Here is a 21,156-nt window from a genome sequence, read left to right as displayed (position 1 = left end):
TGTTGTTGTATGTGTCGAACTGCTTTGCTTTATCTTGGCCAGGTCGCATTTGTAAATGAGAACTTGTTCTCAACTTGCCTACCTGGTTAAGTAAAGGTGAAATAAATAAAACATTTAAATTAAGCTCGGGGCCCTGGGTCTGAACCCTGCTCCTGGGTCCTGGACTTCCTGACGGGGCGCCCCCAGATGGTGAAGGTAGGCAACAACACCTCCACTTCACTGATCCTCAACACAGGGGCCCCACAAGGGTGTGTGCTCAGCCCCCTTCTGTACTCTCTGTTCACCCATGACTGTGTAGCCACGCACGCCTCCAACTCAATCATCAAGTTTGCAGACAACACAACAGTAATAGGCCTGATTACCAACAATGACTAGACAGCCTACAGGGAGGAGGTGAAGGCCCTGGTAGAGTGGTGCCAGGAAAATAACGTCTCCCTCAACATCAACAAAACGAAGGAGCTGATCGTGGACTTCAGGAAACAGCTGAGGGAGCACGCCTCTATCCACATGGACGGGACCGCAGTGGAGAAGGTGGAAAGCTTCAAGTTCCTTGGAGTACACATCACTGACAATCTGAAATTGTCCACCCACACAGACAGGGTTGTGAAGAAGGCGCAACAGCGCCTATTCAACCTCAGGAGGCTGAAGAAATTCGGCTTGGCCCCTAAGACCCTCACAAACTTTTACAGATGCACAATTGAGAGCATCCTGTCGGGCTGTATCACCGCCTGGTAAGGCGTTTCAACAATGCTGTGTAACTCCGGTAGGGCAACATCTGAAAAATAGAGCCTACTTAGTAGTGTTTACTGGGGCTCAAGGTGCTCGACCAGTCGGCAAAAGCCAACATCATCCACGACAGAGAACAGTTGATTGTCAAGGGCAATGAATGCCATTATCTTGGCGTTAATGGATTTTACCTTTGAGTTGCCTCACTGAAATCTTCTTACTCTTTCAAATGACTGCTGGACTTGAACTTGTTTAGTTTTTGGAAGTGTGCGCTTAGTATTTTTCTGCTTTTGTTCTGTGTAGCGCTGTACTTTTCGTGGCATCATTACTTCATCTACTTACGTTATATAGATATGCACCTCAGCTTTGACATCGGTTTTGCACCGATATATCGTGCATCCCTAGTTAGGCCGCCTGTATCTTTGTAGTGACTGGGTGTATTGATACACCATCCAAAGTGTAATTAATAACTTCACCATGCTCAAAGGGATTTTCAATGTCTACTTTTATATTTTCACCCATCTACCAATAGGTGGCATTTCTTTGCGAGGCATTGGAAAACCTCCCTGGTCTCTGTGGTTGAATCTGTGTTTGAAATTCATGATTTTTTAATGACTACCTAATCTCTGTACCCCACACATACAATTATCTGTAAGGTCCCTCAGTCGTAGATTGGTAAAAATTAAAAAAGCCGACATTGAAAATCCCTTTCATGTTAAACACTATTATTGCACACAGTGTGAGTCGAGGCAACTTATTATGTGACTTTTTAAGCATATGTAAACTCCTGAACATATTTAGGCTTGCCATAAAAAAGGACTTGAATACTAACTGGCTCAAGACATTTCATCTTTTCATTTTTTATTCATTTGTAAACATTTCGAAAAACATAATTCCACTTTGACATTATGGGGTATTGTGTGTAGGACAGTGACAAAAACATCTAAATATAATCCATTTTAAATTCAGGTTGTAAGACAACAAAATGTGGAACACTTCGAAGGGGTGTGAATACTTTGCGAAGACACTGTACCAAAGCTACAAAAGAGCAAAATGAGATCATCAGAAAATAACTAGGTAAGATACTCAAGTGAGAGAGTGGTGTGGAGCCTTCCTTTCCTTCCCTCCTCAAACAACTCAGAAGAGTGTCTTTGTTTCAGAGACAAAATTACCACTTCACAATACTGCCACCGCTGAAAAAACAGGGGAGTCTGAAGTACCTGCATTAATTTCCCTGCAGAGGTGAAAGACACACCTCCCAGCACTGATTGCTTGGAAGAGGTGAAGTCCTGTGTGGCTCAGTTGGTAAAGCAAGGCTCTTGCAATGCCAGGGTTGTGGGTTTGATTCCCATGGGAGACCAGTATGAAAATGCATGTGTTCACTAATGTAAGTCGCCCTGGATAATTAAACTTATTTTAGTCCACAAGAACTGAGCAATCAAACAGCGTTATTAAGTATGCCCTAGCAAGACAGCAGCTACTTATCGAATAAAAAATATACTTGGTAATGAACTTCCGACAGTCATTGACCAACGTATGAAGAGAGACGTGCGCCTGCAGCAGTTACACTCAGAAATAAGAAATCATTATTTTTAACACACATGAATTAATATAGTCAGGTAGGCTAAGTTAACTTTTTACAGAATGGCATTACATAATTTGCAATTTCATGTGTGAAACATTGCTACAGCAACATGTTAACCTCTCTGGTACAAGTGGGACGCAAGCGTCAAATTCAAAACAACAGAAATCCCATAATTAAAATTCCTCAAACATACAAGTATTATACACCATTTTAAAGATAAAGTTCTTGTAAATCCAACCACATTGTCCGATTTCAAAAAGGCTTTACTGCGAAAGCACACCATGCGATTATGTTAGGTCAGCACCTAGTCACAGAAAACCATACAGCCATTTTCCAGCCAAGGAGAGGGCTCACAAAAGTCAGAAATAGCAATTAAATTAATTACTAACCTTTGATGATCTCCATCTGGTGGCACTCCCAGGTCTCCATGTTAGACAATAAATGTTCGTTTTGTTAGATAATTTCCCTCTTTATGACCAAAAACCTCCTTTTTGTTCACGCGTTTTGTCCAGTAATCCGAATGCACAAGGCGCGTGCACAAGTCCAGACGAAAAGTTTTTAAAAAGTACAATAAAAGTTAGTAGAAACATGCCAAACGATGTTTAAAATCAATCCTCCGGTTGTTTTTGTCATAAATAATCAATAATATTTAGTTCAAATATTTTTTATTGAACACACACAAGAATGGTGTATAGGCATAAAAGACAGGTATACGATTCTTATCTAAACATAAAAGAGCAGACAGAAACAACAAGACCCAGAGTTCTGGGTACAAAACAAATATTACAAAACAAGACATACAGAACAGAGACAGGTAGAAAGAAAGAGGGTAGATGTCACACCCCCACTTATCCCCCCCCCCTTATTACCCCCTATTCCCCTCCCGACTGCTCGGGTGGCGGGGCCAGCACATGTTGCCCAAAGGTAGATTAAAATATTACAATTGAGAGTGCGTTAAAAATTACAAATTCACAGCACCGAATGGTCCAGGTAAGAGAGGAAAGGCTGCCAGATTTGATCAAATGTTGATAATTTATTGTGTACAGTGTACAGTGTTTGCCAATTCGCTGAGCCATCATTTGGTAGAGGGCACTTCCCTCCTTTTCCAAAAAAACAAGATTTGTTTATTTGCCGAAATGAGACTGTAAGAGATGAGTTGTTTTTGGGGGTTGGTTAATCCGTTTAGGGAATCAGACACTCCCAGGATTATCAGAAGCGGGTCTGGGTCTATTGAAGTCTCCAGAACTTCAGAGAGGATCCTAAATTTTCCACACCAATAACCATACAAGCTAGAGCATAGGGCAAAGCAGTGGAGTAGTGTACCCTGCGTAGCCTGACATTTATCACACATAGGGGATGTATCAGGAAATATCCTATGCAGTTTGGTTTTGGAATAGTGTAACCTGTGTAATACCTTGAATTGTATGAGACGATGTCTGGAGTTAATGGAGCAGGTGTGGATATACTCCAAGCTATCTTCCCAGTCTGTCACCGAAATGTCAGTCCCTAGTTCTTCCTCCCATTTTGCCTTAATGGCATCTGTAGAAGGTGGGCTAACAGATTGAAAAGCATCATATAGACGAGATATCAGTTTGTCTGAGGTGGGGGATGTTTTTATGCATCCGTCAAACATGTAAGGTTTAGCGTTCCCAAATGTTGGGAGGTGTTTTCTAACATAGTCTCTAATTTGTAGGTATCTGAAAAAGTTACTTCTGGGAAGATTATAAGTTTCCCTCAGCAACTCAAAGGAAGCAAAGGTCCCTTCTATATATAAATCCCCTATGGTACTTATCCCCAACTCTCCCCATCGCTCAAAGGTGTTATCAAGGTTAGAGGGGGCAAAGGAGGGATTCCTGGCAACAGGGAGCATGAATGACATTGGTCTAAGCTCAAAGTGGACTTTAATTTGCTTCCAGATTCGGACTGTGCTATGTATAATAGGATTGTTACGATAAAGTGACCTCTCCAGATTGACAGGCGACAAAATCACAGCACCAATAGAGAAGGGGTGACACTCCTCACGCTCCATACTAAGCCAGCTGGATGATGGACGTGCGTCATCCAGTAAAAACATAACAGCGCGGAGGTTAGCGGCCCAGTAATAAAATATAAAATTTGGGAGAGACAATCCTCCTTCCATCTTGGATTTGCAGAGGTGTTTTTTACCTATCCTGTGTGTTTTATAATCCCAGATGAAAGGATTGATAATTGAGTCCAGTTGTTTACGACAGGATTTAGGTATGAATACTGGGATGTTCTGGTATAGGTAGAGCAGTTGTGGGAGGAATACCATTTTAATGGCATTAATTCTTCCGAGCAGAGAAATTGGGAGAGTTCTCCAAAATTGGATGTTTGCCATGAGTTTTTGCATCAGAGAGGGGAAATTCTCTTTAAATAGTAAGGAGTATTGTTTGGTAACTACAAGTCCTAGGTAGGTACATTTTTCTGAAGATAACTTAACTGGAAGATGTTCTAGCCAGGAGGTGTTTTGCAACCGTATGGGCATTAATTCACTCTTGTTCCAATTTATTCTGTATCCCGAGAAGGTACCAAACAAATTAATCACATCAAGAATAGCTGGAATACTAGCTTTGGGTTCTGTTACATAGAGGAGAATGTCATCTGCGTATAGGGAAATCTTATTTAGAGTATCTTTAGTATTATAGCCATGTATTGCTGCATGAGATCTAATCGCCTGAGCGAGAGGTTCAATGATTAGGGCGAAGAGCATAGGCGACAGCACACAACCCTGCCTTGTCCCTCTGTAAAGGTTAAATCGGGGCGACTGTAACGACAGATTTCCTCCTCTTCGTCTGAAGAGGAGGTGTAGCAGGGATCGGACCAAGACGCAGCGTAGTTAGTGTCCATGTTTTAATAATAATCAACTGAACAAGACACAATACAAAATAACAAAAGTGAATCTAACCGAAACAGTCCTATCTGGTGTAATGAACACAAAGACAGAAGACAACCACCCACAAACCCCAACACAAAACAGGCTACCTAAATATGGTTCCCAATCAGAGACAATGACTAACACCTGCCTCTGATTGAGAACCATATCAGGCCAAACATAGAAACAGGAAAACTAGACACACAACATAGAATGCCCACTCAGCTCACGTCCTGACCAACAATAAAACAACGAAAACACAAAAGAACTATGGTCAGAACGTGACAGTACCCCCCCCCCCCCCCAAGGTGCGGACCCTGGCCGCAAAACCTGAACCTATAGGGGAGGGTCTGGGTGGGCATCTGTCCGCGGTGGCGGCTCTGGCGCTGGACGTGGACCCCACTCCACCATTGTCTTTGTCCACCTCCTTAGCGTCCCTTGAGTGGCGACCCTCACCGCCGACCTTGGCCTGGGAACCCTAACAAAGGGCCCCACTGGACTGAGGAGCGCCTCTGGACTGAGGAAACCCCTCCGGACTGAGGGGCAGCTCATGACTGAGAGGTAGCTCATGACTGAGAGGTAGCTCATGACTGAGAGGTAGCTCATGACTGAGAGGTAGCTCATGACTGAGGGGTAGCTCATGACCGAGGGGTAGCTCATGACCGAGGGGTAGCTCATGACCGAGAGGTAGCTCAGGACTGAGAGGTAGCTCAGGACTGAGAGGCAGCTCAGGACTGAGAGGCAGCTCCGGACTGAAGGGCAGCTCCGGACTAAGGACAGCTCCGGACTGAATGGCAGCTCCGGACTGAATGGCAGCTCCGGACTGAATGGCAGCTCATGACTGGAGGGCAGCTCATGACTGGAGGGCAGCTCATGACTGGAGGGCAGCTCATGACTGGAGGCCAGCTCTGGCAGCTCCTGACTGGCGGGCGGCTCTGGCGGCTCCTGACTGGCGGGCGGCTCTGGCGGCTCCTGACTGGCGGGCGGCTCTGGCGGCTCCTGACTGGCGGGCGGCTCTGGCGGCTCCTGACTGGCGGGCGGCTCTGGCGGCTCCTGACTGGCGGACGGCTCTGGCGGCTCCTGACTGACGGACGGCTCAGATGGCGCTGGACAGACGGGCGGCTCAGATGGCGCTGGATAGACGGGCGGCTCAGATGGCGCTGGGCAGACGGGCAGCTCAGATGGTGCTGGGCAGATGGGCAACTCAGATGGCGCTGGGCAGACATGCAGCGCAGACGGCGCTGGGCAGACGGCAGACTCTGACCTGCTGAGGCGCACAGTAGGCCTGGTGCGTGGTGCCGGAACTGGTGGTACCGGGCTGAGGGCACGCACCTCAGGGCGAGTGCGGGGAGAAGGAACAGTGCATACAGGGCTCTGGAGACGCACAGTAGGCCTGGTGCGTGGTGCCGGAACTGGTGGTACCGGGCTGGGAACACACACCACTGGGCGAGTGCGGAGAGGAGGAACAGGGCGTACTGGACTCTGGAGACGCACAGGAGGCTTGGTGCGTGGTGTTGGCACTGGTGGTACTGGGCTGGGAACACGCACCACTGGGCGAGTGTGAGGGGCTGCCACAGGAGAGCTGGTGCGTGGGGCTGCCACAGGAGAGCTGGTGCGCTGAGCTGGCACAGGACGTGCAGGGCTAGGGAGGCGCACAGGAGGCCTGGTGCGTGGTGCTGGCACAGTCTTCACCAGACGGCTAGCACGCACCTCAGGACGAGTATGGAGAGCTGACTCAGGTGACATCAAGTCCCCCACACGCTCCGTCGGGCGGATGTCGTGCCTCAAACACCAACACAGCACCTCCCTCATAACTCTCTCCTCCAATTTCCCCATTAGATCCTTCACAGTCTCTACTTCACTCCCCCTGCTCACCTCCAACTCCACCCCGACTGGCTCCGGTTCCATCCTCGGCTCCTCACGGTAAGCACGGGGAGCTGGCTCAAGTCTCCTACTTGACCCAGCTACACCCCCCGAGTGCCTCCCCCAATAAATTTTTGGGGCTGCCTCTCGTGCTTCCAGCCGCTCTGCCGTGCTAGCTCCTCATACCGGCGCCTATCTGCTTTCGCTGCCTCCAGTTCTGCTTTGGGGCGGCGATATTCCCCCTGCTGTGCCCAGGGTCCTTTGCCGTCTAATACTTCCTCCCAAGTCCAGGAGTCCTGTGTCTTCGGCCGCTGCTGTTGTTGCCGCTGTCCGTTACCACGCTGCTTGGTCCGGTTTTGGTGGGTGATTCTGTAACGGTTTTCTTCTGTGGACGAAGGAGAGGACCAAAGCGCAGCGTAGCCAATGTTCATCATGTTTAATGAAGACCATAAACTTAAACACTACAAAATACATAAACAACAAAACGTGAAAACCGAAACAGTCCTATCTGGTGCAGAGACACAAAGACGGAAAACAACCACCCACCAAACAGGCTACCTAAATATGGTTCCCAATCAGAGACAATGACTAACACCTGCCTCTGATTGAGAACCATATCAAGCCAAACATAGAAACAGGAAAACTAGACACACAACATAGAATGCCCACTCAGCTCACGTCCTGACCAACACTAAAACAACGGAAACACAAAAGAACTATGGTCAGAACGTGACAGCGACAATGATTGGTTAGTGAGTATTCTCGCACAGGGGTTCCTATATAAAAGCTGGATCCAATTTATGTACCCATCTCCAATATTACATTTCTGTAGGACCTTGAATAGATAGGACAACTCAACTTGGTCAAAGGCCTTTTCGGCGTCAAGAGATATAACGGCAAGGTCCGCATTGGGTAACCTCTGAGAATACATAATGTTGAAGAGGCGCCTGAGATTGAAGAATGAGTTTCTGTTAGGGATAAAGCCGGTCTGGTCCGAATGGACCAATTTGCCAATTAAAGTGCTAAGCCTGTTAGCCAGAGTTTTTGCTAAAATCTTTTGGTCTGTTTTAAGGAGGGATATTGGTCTGTATGACCCTACCTCTTCCGGATCTTTACCCTTCTTATGTATAACTGTAATGAATGCTTCATCCAAAGTAGATGGGAGAGCTCCATCCTCATTGGCCTGAACCAACATTTTGTGCAGGTAGGGAGAGAGCATGTTGCTGAATGTTTTATAGAATTCACCAGGGTATCCATCTGGGCTCGGGGTCTTGCCACTCTTTAGAGATTTAATTGTTTCCCTAATTTCTTCAAGAGATATTTCCTTATTCAGGAAGTTAGAATCTTCCTGGTTCAGGGCAGGAAGATTACAGTCCTCCAAAAAGTTTAGCATAATTAAGGGGTTAGGATCCTCTTTAGATGTATATAGAGTCTCATAAAACTGACGGAATCTGTCATTGATGTCTTTGGGGGAAGAGAGTAATTCCCCAGATGCAGACTTAACTTTGTGAATGTAACGGCTTTCCTCTTCCTCCTCTGAGGATGAAGAGTAACAAGGATCGGAGAACCAATGCGCAGCGTGGTAAGTGTTCATGATATTTAATAATAACCAAAACTGAACACTGAATAACAAAACAACAAAGAAACAACCGAAACAGTTCTATCTGGTGCAGACACACAAAGACTGAAAACAACCACCCACAAAACCCAACAGAAAACAGGCTATCTAAATATGGTTCCCAATCAGGGACAACGATTGACAGCTGCCTCTGATTGGGAACCATATTTAGGTAGCCTGTTTTCTGTAGTCAAAAGTAGTCAATTCGAGTATAAACATTGTGAACATGAGAGTAAAAGGAGTATTCCCTACCCGTAGGGTTAGCGATCCTCCATATATCAAATAAGTTAGAATTTTTTATGTAGGTATTCAAGAATTCACTTGAATAGGAGGTAGAGGTTCGCCGGGTAGAGGATCTATCCAAATATTGGTCTAGCATTTAAGGTCCCCTCCAATGACCAGGTTAGTATGGGAGATATCTGGAATCAGGGCAAGGACTCTTTTGAAAAAAGAGGGGTTATCAATGTTTGGCCCATAGATATTTAGTAGAGTTACAGAAGTAGAGTGGATCTCTCCTATTACAATCACATAACGACCCTCTTTATCCACAATAGTGGTTTTATGTAGAAAGGGAATTCCTTTCCGTACCAGAATCGCTGTGCCTCTCGTTTTGGCAGAGAAGTTAGAGTGATACACTTGCCCCACCCACCTACATTTAAGTCTGCTATGAGAATTATTTTTCAGATGGGTTTCTTGCAAAAATATAATATCAGACGAGAGTGCTTTCAAGTGGGCTAGGACCTTGCCTCTCTTAGTTGGTTCGTTTAAACCCTTGACATTGCAGGAATTGAATGTAAGCCCCGCCCTCCTCTCGTTTGTAGTTCCTATGGTGGCCTGCATAACATGTAACTCAATAAAAAGGTAAGAAAGCGCACCAAACCATCACGATCAGCATATGTAGCACCTATACCCGAGCAGTATCCAACCAACCGCTCCCCCCTGCAAGCACCTTTACTTCCCAACCTGTTCCCCTACTTTCCCCAACATTTACCCCCCCCCCATCAACCCACCTTTAACAGGCATACACAAATAGGAGAGAAAAAAATGAAAAATAAAAATAATAAACACATTGTCTGGCCGATGCCAAAAAAGCACGTTGCGACCTCGAACAAGAGGTAAAACAAAAATAAAATCCCAACTATACGTTCACCTCTCACTATCCTAGAACTTCTACTAACATATGAACTGAGGAGGCTCCCCCGAATAAAGTGTTCAATTAGCATCTAATAAACATAAACAGAATAAGTTGCAACTTAAACATATTCCGCACTTAAGCGTCATCTTGGGTCAATCCCTGAGATAAGCAAGATATAGCATCACAAGATTATATTGCTAAGCAATGCCGGTCTAAACATGAACCATCAGCAACCGACATAGACAGCAGTACATTTACATATTGTGGGTTAGGAGATCGGAACAAGGATTTTGCTAAATTAAACGTACCCCCCAATCAACAACAACAAAATATATATATATATATACATATACATACATATACACATATATATACACATACATACACACATTAAAAAAAAATACATATAAAAATATATATTTTAAAAAATATATACATATACACACACACATACATATATACACATACATACATGCATATATACACATACATACCTACATCTACATACACAAACATTCATACCCCAGAATAATAATCTACACTAATTTAAAATATACACATACATAATACTAAAATGCTAAGAGAAAATAATAATAAAGTACAAATAATAATTATATGTACGCACACCTACACAGACACAAGCACTACAGAGGGCTGGTGGGGATCTAATCGGGAGAGCGGCCCACGGCTATGACAAAGGCAGAACGGCAACTTGCTATCCAGGTGTCTGTGTCTGCCCCTTCCCAACCATCACCCCCAGTCCCCCGCAAGCAATAAATAAATGGTATGGTAATAACAATAATGTAAGAATTGAAAAATAAATAACGAAACAAAACAAAAATGGGGGAATATAAGTATATCCATCCGAAAGTGTCAATGATCAAACCTGGAAGGCCTCCCAAATAGGCATCGCTCTGAACACAGCCGGAATGAAAGTGAATTTAACTTTAACTTTAAATGAGAGCTCTGACCACCCTCCACAGCATCTTACATGTTCGGTAGCCCTTGCTGAGACCGTTTAATACGGTTTCACCCGTTATGGTATAGTATGGATTCGAATCTATGAGCAGACCCTAACACACAATGACAAGGCACGCTAACCTGTACGGGGGATTGGCGTATATTCCCGGATAAACTTCTCTGCGTCCAAAACCGAGGAGAGACAAATCTTCTCACCGGAAGGCGGGGTAATTCTTAGTCTTGCAGGGAAGAGCAAGGCTGGGCGAAGATGGAGTTTGTAGAGTTTGGTCATGACATTTCTGTAGCCGGCGCGGTGCTTTGCCACATCGGGCGCATAATCCTCATAGACACGGAAGGGGTGTCCTTTATATAACAGGTTGCCTCTCATTCGAGCCTCGCGCAGGATAAGATCCTTGGTCTTGAAACTGTGACAACAGATGATTACTGGGCGAGGACGTTGCCCGGTCCAGGCACTGGGACAAGGGCGCGATGTGCACGGTCCAGCTGGGGATCCGAAGCCAAAACATCCGATCCCATTGCATCCTTCAATAGCTTGGCGAAGAAGTCGGTGGGGCGAGAGCCCGCCTCTACCCCCTCTGCCAGACCAACAACGCGAAGGTTATTACGTCTGGATCGGCCCTCCAGGTCGACCACTTTCACAGAAAGCCTCTGTACACTATCCTGCAATGACGTGCATAGCTTCTCTAACTCGTCGATCCTACCAGCGTTGAATTCAGAAGCTTTCTCAAGGTCCACAATACTCTGGCCCTGCGAAGCAACCGTTCGAATGGTGCTCTCGATTTTGGTGTCCAGTTCAGCAATAGTAGCCTTAAGATCCTCAGCTAAAGCAACACGTAGTTCTCCCAAAGTGTCACGTTGTTACCTGTGCCTTCCGCCATGTCTGTCTCGTTGTTTGGTGTGGAGTAGGCCTCCGATGTGGATTTATTGTCCTTTGGTCACTTATTACTCTGCATTTTCACATAGAAAGTTACAATATTGTATTAGAAAGAAACGTTTGTTGTAAAAAGTGTCATAAAGTAGGTTAAGTTAGATTATTTCGCAAAAAAGTTGCAGGAGCCTCTCACACACAGCCGTTCACTCCAACATGCTAGCTCCGCCCCCCAATAATCAATAATATTTCAACCGGACAAAAGCTTCATCAATAGGAAAGGAGAAACAAGAAAGGCGCGTTCCCGATCAGGCACATGGCTGATGTCTGGAAATTTCCACTGGCCTCTCATTGAAAGTGCTGTATCTCCCTCATTTTTCAGAGTAAAAGCCTGAAACAATGCCTAAAGACTGGCCACATGTAGAAGAAGCCATAGAGCTCGTGAACTGGGTCCTAAGTCTTTGTATGGGGGATAGGCTTTCAATGTAAAAACAGCCTTTCAAAATAATAGTACTTCTTGGTTGGATTTTCCTCGGGTTTTCGCCTGCCATATCAGTTCTGTTATACTCACAGACATTATTTTAACAGTTTTGGAAACTTTAGTGTTTTCTATCCAAATCTACTAATTATATGCATATCCTAGCTTCTGGGCCTGAGTAGCAGGCAGTTTAATTTGGGCACGCTTTTCATCCAAAATTCCAAATTCCCCTACCCTAGTGAAGTTTTAACACCACATTTTGACGTGAGGAGAAAAACACTATTTCACCACCACATGTGAAAATGCAATTCCACATGTGAAAGTGAGATTTTTGCCCGTTTAATCTTCTTACATGTTTTAGTTTTATTTATTTAGTTTTATTTATTTTCACCAAAGAAAACATGTGATAGACAACAATACAGATCAAAACAAAACTGGGTGCAGGTGTGGTTGGAAGCCCAAGGGCTTAAATGAAAATCATGGGATTGTTTTTTTACATGTAAAAATGCTATTCCACATGTGAAAGTAAGATTTTCACATGAGAAAGTTTTTCACATGTAAAACTGCACATTTCACATATGAGGTGTAAACAAGTTTTTCACATGTAAAACTGCACATTTCACATATGAGGTGTAAACATGTTTTTCTTTTCATATGTGAAAAGGTGGTGTTAACATGTGAACTCTAAATTTAAAAAATGTTTGTTGTTGTTGTAAAGGCAGCCACTCAACCCCCTGCACAGCCCCGTGCCCAGCCAAGCAGCCCCCTGCTGATCCACCAAGCCCCCTCCCCAGCCACCCAGCCCACTGCCCACAGTGCCCATCCACCCAGCCCACTGCCCAGCCACCCAGCCCACTGCCCATCTACCCAGCCCACTGCCCAGACACCAAGCCCACTGCCCAGCCCCCTGTCCAGCCACCCAGCCCACTGCCCACAGTGCCCAGGTACCCAGCCCACTACCACCTTGCCTCTCCCTCAGCACCCTGCCCTGCCCCGTGCCCAGCAGGCAGCAGCTGCTGGAGGCTCCACATGCCTGGTGCCAGACTCGTTAATCCAGGGCATTCTGCCATTCTAACAGATCTGGTTACATATTGCACCCTGTGAAAATACACCATCACACAATAACACACAAAAGTAGATATTCTCTTATGTGCATTATCATCATCTTTCGTGTTGTGTATTATGATAATGACGGCAAAACCAAGATTGCATTACAAAATAATAGTCACTCACCATCTGCATGTTTGAATAACAAGTGCACTCTTGCCACTGTGTGTGTGTGTGCATGTGTGTGTGTGTGCTTGGAGGTATGCTTGCCCTGCTTTGTGCTGCATATGACAGGCATGCAGCCCTGGCCATGAGGTAGTGTAGCTAACTCAGCATTGGGTTACCAGAAAATGAAAGGGCCAATCCTACTGAGTAACCGAGAGACTTGCTCCTTTCAAAGCAATATTAGACCCCAGCTTAACATGCTCCTCTAACTATCAACTCTTTAACCCACTAGCACACTTCAAAAAACTAGCAACCCCCTTAATATTTACACTACGTTCAGATAAAAGACAATCCTGCACACTGACACAGTGTGTGTCTGTGCATATACTTGTGTTCAAAATATGAAATTGTTACAGTACAATCCAGTGACCTGTCACTTCTACCTACAAGATAGTGCAGTGAATCAAAGAAGAAGAGGAATCTAGAATTTAGAACTTCTACTGTACTACCATCTACTGCCTATTTTGAGAACTTTGAAGAAAAGACACATTGCTGAGGTCATCATTTCCCATTTCCCCCCCACCTCCAGACTAAACTTTTCAAAACTGGTGAAGAAAACGTGGCTCGTGAATTACATAACATGTGACCACTCTTGGATTCAACATCTGTGTGTTGGTCCAGCCAACAAGAAAAAAGAGATAGAAAAGAAAGCAGACAACTAAGAAACATACAATATTTATAGCTGTAGTGTCTGGGACCTTCAAATAACGCAATGCAACAGTATCATCCAAATCCAAACAAGCATGGCCCTTTGTGAGTTTGTTTCTTCGTGGGTGTGCATGCGTTCAAGTGTATATTCCAGTCTGTTTATAGCCTCACAGCAAATATTTCAAAAGATTGTACTAAGGAGAAGTAGACAACAGCCTGCTACACTCTGATTGAATAGCATATATACTGTAGTATTCCCCGTCATAACAAATACCTTAATACTAAAGTGATACTCTAGTAGAGTAAAGGTTGTAAACATCATTCCACATAGCAGTAGAAGTGTTCAGTAGTGTGTGAGAGGTACAGTATGTACAGTGTAAAGGAGTGGTTGAAAAATGAGAGAATGAGAAGTGTGAAACAGAGGATGATGGCAGATTCCTGCAGCAGCTGCTCCATCCGGACCAGAGCAGCGTAGCAATGTGTAAAACATAACACTGATGCCCTTCACTGCACCACGGCGCAGCCTCAGATTGAGAACTAGATATATGACCATCTTTCTCCCTTCCCAATCTGATAGGGGGAGGGCAGTACGGCAAGCATGCCTCCACATTCCTCAATGAGCCTGGTTTGTCGATTTCGGTGTTTCAGCGTGTGGTTTCTTGTTCTGGGTGCATGTGTGAGTGTCTGGCACAAACTGAACTGCTTATTCTAAAGACACGTACTGAATGACTGACAAAGTATTACCTTTGAACTCAAGATTCCCATACTAGTGTGTGACGTTGTTGGAGAGAACCTTGACCCTTACTGTCACCGGGATGTCCTGTCCTGTCTCGTACGCAGACAGGGTAGATAAGTGTGACAGATTTCTGTGTACCATATAAGTATGTCAGAGCAAAGTTCTGTGTCTCACCTTTGCTCGGTTTCCCAACATGCACCTTGACTGGCAGCTCCTTGCATGAGAGAGATGTCATGTGAGGCATGGGTTCTGGACCAATCCCCTCGTCCACTCGCCCTGCCCCGTCCTCTCGGTGCGGTGTCTGTGAAACAGGGGTCAAAGCTCAGGTCAAGTAGTCAGAGGTTAATATCATGGTCAGAAGTAGTTAGAAGTTTACGGATCTGTAATCTTCCAGCACCTTGACAGCCTTTTCAGACTTGTCTCACACATTCTACCATAACTCAAAGAGGTAAGAGACAGGGTCACACATACATTTTTCAAAATCACTGAAATCATTTGAAAATGACGTCTGTTGACCTCATAGGGTGTCATTTTCTCAGGAATTTTTCTCTTTTTAACTACAGAACATAGAAAACGTCTGTTTTCACATAGAAAATGGTATGGTGCTGGAGATACTGAATATGGATGATGAGGTGATGAAGTGCCCTTTTAAGAGATGGAAAGCTGTCATTAGTTAAAGGTTCCCACGAATATGACAGCTGGTCTTTCACAAAATGTTAGAGCTCTTTCACAGTAGTCTATATTGTCTTAAGAGTTACACGTTATGACCATTGACAGTGGGCATTGACACACTAAGCAGGCCTGCAGGTGTCTGTCCTGCTTGCTCTGTGATTAGGTACCTTGAAAAGTTGTCAAGAAGACAGCTAGGGGAGAGTAATAGCTACTGTTACTCTAAACACTTGTCTGTACAACTAACCAGCTTCCTGGAAAGGTGAGCCGTTGTTAGGTGGTCTACTCTTATGTTATTTCAGGACAATTTATCCTGCTCATCTTTACTTGTATATGCCTAGTAATCTTACTGCTTCAGTAATAATTGACCGGTAAAATGTATTTTCTAGAGTTGTGCAGTTCAAACTGATTGGTCATGGGAATGGCTTGATTCCAAACCGAATGTGTATACAGTTGTGTCTTTCTTTCCTTTTTGAAGCACTCTCAGTGGTGAGGCTGATGTGTTTAACAGCAGAGGTCATGCAGCACACATGCTCACCCAAGCAGCAACAGAAACACACACAGACAAGCTCTGAAACCAATTAAGTATGCTTTACAGTCTGCTACTGCCACATCCGCATCCACTCCTGACAAATCTGCTATTTTTCTTGAGGAAAAGGGGAAATCCTGCTGTTAGGAGAGATGCTAGCTGGATGAGCTGAGGTTTAGAACTGAAATGGGCATGACAGTGGCAAAGGTCCTGGCAGATAACATACTGAAACACCGCTAAGGAGTTCCTCTTGCCTTTTTTCCTGAAGGCTTAAACCCCAAATAAAGTAGTACATTATCTAATAACAAATGTGTGAGGTTTTTTTATTTTTTATTCATTGACTTTCTTCTCATCACCCATCACCATAAGTTTATAATTTACTGAATGATTAATATGTGAGTGTGGTTATTATTTCATGTCTGGTTGGGTTAGGGTGACCGTAAAGGCTTCTTCTTCGAACAGTCAGAGAGAGCAGCAATCAGAGCGTGCTGGTGATTCACCGGAGGGTTGAGTCTCTCTCACACAGGGTTGATTTCAGTGTTGAGAAATGTGCTGGCCTGCAGTTAATGGAGGCCAAGACCAAAACAACACTAAATACAACCAACCACTTTCCTTTGAGCAGTCAGGGTACTTTCCTCTCAGCCACGAGTTTGAACGGCCCTGTGTTTGTCTGCTGTGTGTCTCTGATTTAAACCAATGACAAACAGGCCTTCGTAGTGATCCTAAACCTGTGTGCCAATGTGTTCAAATCCAACTGATGGTTTACGGTTCATTTTTAATTTGTAACATTATATTTGGCCTTTTAAGTGTTCCTTACTCTCTTTCTCACACACGCCCGTGCAGACACGCATATGCACATACGCACACACACGCACACACGCACACACGTACACACACACATTTTCAGATGTATCTAGAGGTTGTTTTTTGTAAATAATAATATTCCTGATGTTCGTCAAAAGCCCCTTAAACTGTCATAACATCATTCATAACGTTTTGCAATCCATCTTAAAACCAAAGAAAGCTGTATATTTTGTTAACAAGGAAGACGTGGTTTCCTATTCCCACATTGCTATGTTGACATCCGGTTCTCCAGAGAAGTAAAAGTAATGCTGAATCTACAGGCAGACATTGTGAGTGAATGTTCAGGACTCAGGGGGACAACAAATGGTCGGGGACAACCGACAGACATGCCCCTGGGGGACCAGTGAAAAACATGTTTGTTTAGTTAAATGAATTCCTTTCAGGTCACTTTCCTTAGAGTTTGTCTCAACCTGACCTGGAAACAGGGGAAGCGCTATAACGTTATCACCCCCTCCCTACTTTTGGAAAAACCCACACAAGTAAAAGGAGCAGGCGTATTACAGTGTTCTTACCGTGTAACAATACTCTATTCTCAATCGGTTATAAATAATGTAGGCCTACAGTGTAACCACAAAACATTTTCCTTCATATGATCTTCTCATACCAAAGAGGGTACAGAGCTGTCCCACAAGATGCATTTGTGAAGGATGTGAAGGCCCTTGTACAACATCACTACCAGAACTAGCGGACTAAACTCCACTCCATGTAGTGGAGTTTAGACCACTATACCAGAACCTGGACAGTGTTGGGAGCTGTTGAATGACTATGGTTGGCCTCCTAGCACTGGCACTCACTAACTATTTTGCTTGTTAGGTATCCTACAACTTTGTGTTTTGGATGGCTGCTCAAACTTGGAAGTGGCACAAGACCATTCATATATATAGCCATCAAGTAAGTGACAACAGGGACAATATATTACCTACCTTATGACAACATGGACACCCAGCCTGACTGGAGTTGAGGGTGGGCGCAGTGATGTAGGTAGGGATGCTAGTGGCGGGAGACAGGGTGGCCAGCGCGCCAGTCCCGCCGCAGCCTCCAGTCCCGGCCTGCTGCTCTCCACAGGTGACCTGCAGGATCTCCTGGATCTGGGTCAGCTCCTGTCTTAGCACCTGTTTCTGGTGAAAGCTGAACGCCGGATGATTGGATGCCATGGTGAAGAGGAGAAGGAACTGCTCCCCCGTTCGTCCATCGTTGAGCTGCAGGCCATAGTTGTTGATGACGCTGTCGATGTGCGTGAGCGTTCGGAAGAGAACACCCGCCGCATCTCGGTTGTCCGAGTTGAGAAGTGCGAGGGAGATGAGCAGCTTGCTCCTCACGACGTCGTCCGTGATGTTGGTAAGGTTCGAGAGGTCAGCAGGGTTGTTGGCTTTGATCTCGGCGTCCCTGAGGGAGTGATAGTCCTTGCGGGCTAAGTCTTCCAAGCATGACCCGAGGAAGCGTAGTTCGATTGGAACACAGAGGTCCAAAAGCCCACAAAGGAACTCAGCTCTCTGGGCCGAGTTCAATATCGAGAACCAGTGGTAGACCCCTTCCCTTTGAACGGAGCACCGATTTTCTACCATTTTAACAGCAACTCACAAATTTAAAACATGTATTATTTTGTTGATAGTAATTAGGCCTAAAAATAATAAAATGACAACACTAAAATTAGTTAGCCAAAACTCCATCTAGGCCTACTATAACAAACTTAAAACAAAAGAGTGCAGCAATTCGGGTGCCGGTACAGTTACTTTGTGAACATTCACCTGGCGCTGGTTATTCTTTTGACAAAAATCGTATTCAATGTATCCAGGACTACTTGAGTTTTCGGAAACAGAAGTTGGGCCTACCGCACGCCCGCTTTATTTGTTTACAGGCCAGTCGCAACATTGTTGAAATGTGCATCCAAAACGTTGTTCAGGTGAAACTCTATAAACAAAAGCATGAGTCTATGTTTACTGTACTGCGAGGCTCAGCGTAGTGCCAACTCTCCAGTCATCCAGGTTCTCTGCCAGCCCCCGGAGGTCCCCACGTCAATCGATTATGGAACAGAGCATGCACATTCCTCCATGAAGTAGATTGAAATGAAAAATAGCATATAAGTATTACACGGAGAGATACTTTACTTCCAGTGTCAGAGGAGCCACTCTCTGATTTCCCTCTGTAAAACAATACTTTTCGATGGGAATCCGCATGGCATTCGTTGAACTTCTGAGAGCGTCGGCTAATAAACAAGACCATAAACTGTATGTATGAACTGCATCCAGCTACCTTAGTGTTAAAGTTTAAACGTAAACTATTTAGTTAAATCCTATTGGTCGTAAGCATAACAAGTGGCGCATGCAGATTTGTTCCAAAGAAATAACGACAAGGATTATATTTTCGTTAAACAGTCCGTAGCTTTTTCGAAATGCAATTCAAGAAATACGCCCACTCCCTTCCATTCTGTCATAACACTGAAATCGAGAAAAACAGCTGTGTGATACATTATCCCAAACTATGCCAGATAAGCCCATTAACTGAAAAATATCCACTTCGATTGGGTGAACATCTTGTCAGTAATCCCAGCTAATGGTGTGATTGGTCAGAAAAGTATCCGCACTACACCTCTTTTTCATATGCGCTCATACATACAACTCTCCGATTTGGTCAACGAGGTACTGTACTTTTTAAAGAGCAAGTCACCCTCTAAAGCCTAGGATTTCAGGAAGTGTATTGTTTTAAAGACATATGCATATGGCATCTTTTGTCATCAAATACATTTTCAAACTAATATTAGTCAAAGACGAGCAGCAGAAAAGAGAGAGCAGAACAGTGATGAAGTTTGGGAACTTCTGGAATTTCCATTTCCATAGCGTCACTCTGGATGTGTGCATTGTTTGGTGCATGGCCTTTATTTTACAGTAGATCTGTACTCTAGCTTGTTCTGACTATGGCGTAAAAAAAAGAGAAATACACTACATGAGAAATACACTACATGACCGAAAGTATGTGGAAACTTTCTCTTCGAACATCATTCCTAAATCTTGGGCATTAATATGTAGTTAGTTCCCCTTTTGCTGCTATAACAGCCTCCACTCTTCTGGGAAGGCTTTTCATGACATCAGTGGTTCCCAAACTTTTTATAGTCCCGTACCCCTTCAAACATTTAACCTCCAGCTGCATACCCCCTCTAGCATCAGGGTCAGCGCACTCTCAAATGTTGTTTTTTGCAATCATTGTAAGCCTGCCACACACACACTATACAATACATTTATTAAACATAAGAATGAGTGTGAGTTTTTGTCCCAACCCAGCTCGTGGGACGTGACAAAGAGCTCTTATAGAACCACGGCACAAATAATAATATAATAATAATCAATAATTTTTCTCTTTATTTAGCCATCTTACATATAAAACCTTATTTGTTCATCAAAAATGGTGAATAACTCACCACAGGTTATAAGAAGGGTATGCTTGAAAGGATGCTCATAACTCTGTAACTCTGCAATGTTGGATTGTATTGGAGAGAGTCTCAGTCTTAAATCATTTCCTCACACTATCTGTGCCTGTATTTAGTTTTCATGCTAGAGAGGGCAGAGAATCCACTCTCACATAGGTACGTGGTTACGAAGGGCATGAGTGTCTTAACAGCGCGATTTGCCAAGGCATGAAATCTATCCAGAAATCTGGCAGTGGCTTCTGATTAAATTCAATTGTCACAGAACCGCTTGTTGCAATTTTGATGAGGCTCTCTTGTTCAGATATCAGTAAGTGGACTGGAGGCAGGGCATTAAAGGGAAAACTAATCCAGTTGTTTGTGTCGTCCGTTTCGGGAAAGTACCTGCGTAATTGTGTACCTAACTCACTCAGGTGCTTCGCTATATCACATTTGACATTTTCCATAAGCTTGACTTCATTTGCAAACAATAAATCATACAATGATGGAAGGACCTATGTGTTGTCCTTATTAATACAGACAGAGAAGAGCTCCAACTTCTTAATCATAGCCTCAATTTTGTCCCGCACATTGAATATAGTTGCGGAGAGTCCCTGTAATCATAGAGAAAAAACATCACCCAGATAGGCCAGTCGTGTGAGAAACTCGTCATCATGCAAGCGGTCAGACAAGTGAAAATTATGTTCAGTAAAGCTTGTCCCTCAATTTAAAAAAATGTGTCAATACTTTGCCCCTTGATAACCAGCGCACTTCTGTAGGTTATAAAATCGTTACATGGTCGCTGCCCATATCATTGCATAATGCAGAAAATACACGAGAGTTCACGGGCATTGCTTGACAAAGTTAACCATTTTCACTGTAGTGTCCAAA

At 44.3% G+C, this 21,156-nt stretch overlaps 1 protein-coding gene across 1 annotated transcript in view; it reads right to left on the bottom strand.

Annotated features, from left to right (window-relative positions):
• zcchc14 (zinc finger, CCHC domain containing 14) overlaps nt 1–19,290 on the bottom strand; it is a 45,655-nt gene extending 26,365 nt beyond the window's left edge. The window contains exons 1-2 of the mRNA XM_071326242.1: nt 17,789–19,290; nt 14,978–15,104 (exon numbers count right to left, since the gene is read on the bottom strand). Coding sequence (XP_071182343.1) covers nt 14,978–15,104; nt 17,789–18,430 — 769 coding nt within the window. The 5' untranslated portion in view covers nt 18,431–19,290. The remainder of the gene's footprint in view (nt 1–14,977; nt 15,105–17,788) is intronic.
• Nucleotides 19,291–21,156: the final 1,866 nt, after the last annotated feature.

This window comes from Salvelinus alpinus, chromosome 9, assembly GCF_045679555.1.
Source record: "Salvelinus alpinus chromosome 9, SLU_Salpinus.1, whole genome shotgun sequence".
Lineage (NCBI taxonomy): Eukaryota > Metazoa > Chordata > Actinopteri > Salmoniformes > Salmonidae > Salvelinus > Salvelinus alpinus.
Note: the sequence above shows the minus strand (reverse complement) of the source record. Positions and strands in the feature narration are given on the sequence as shown.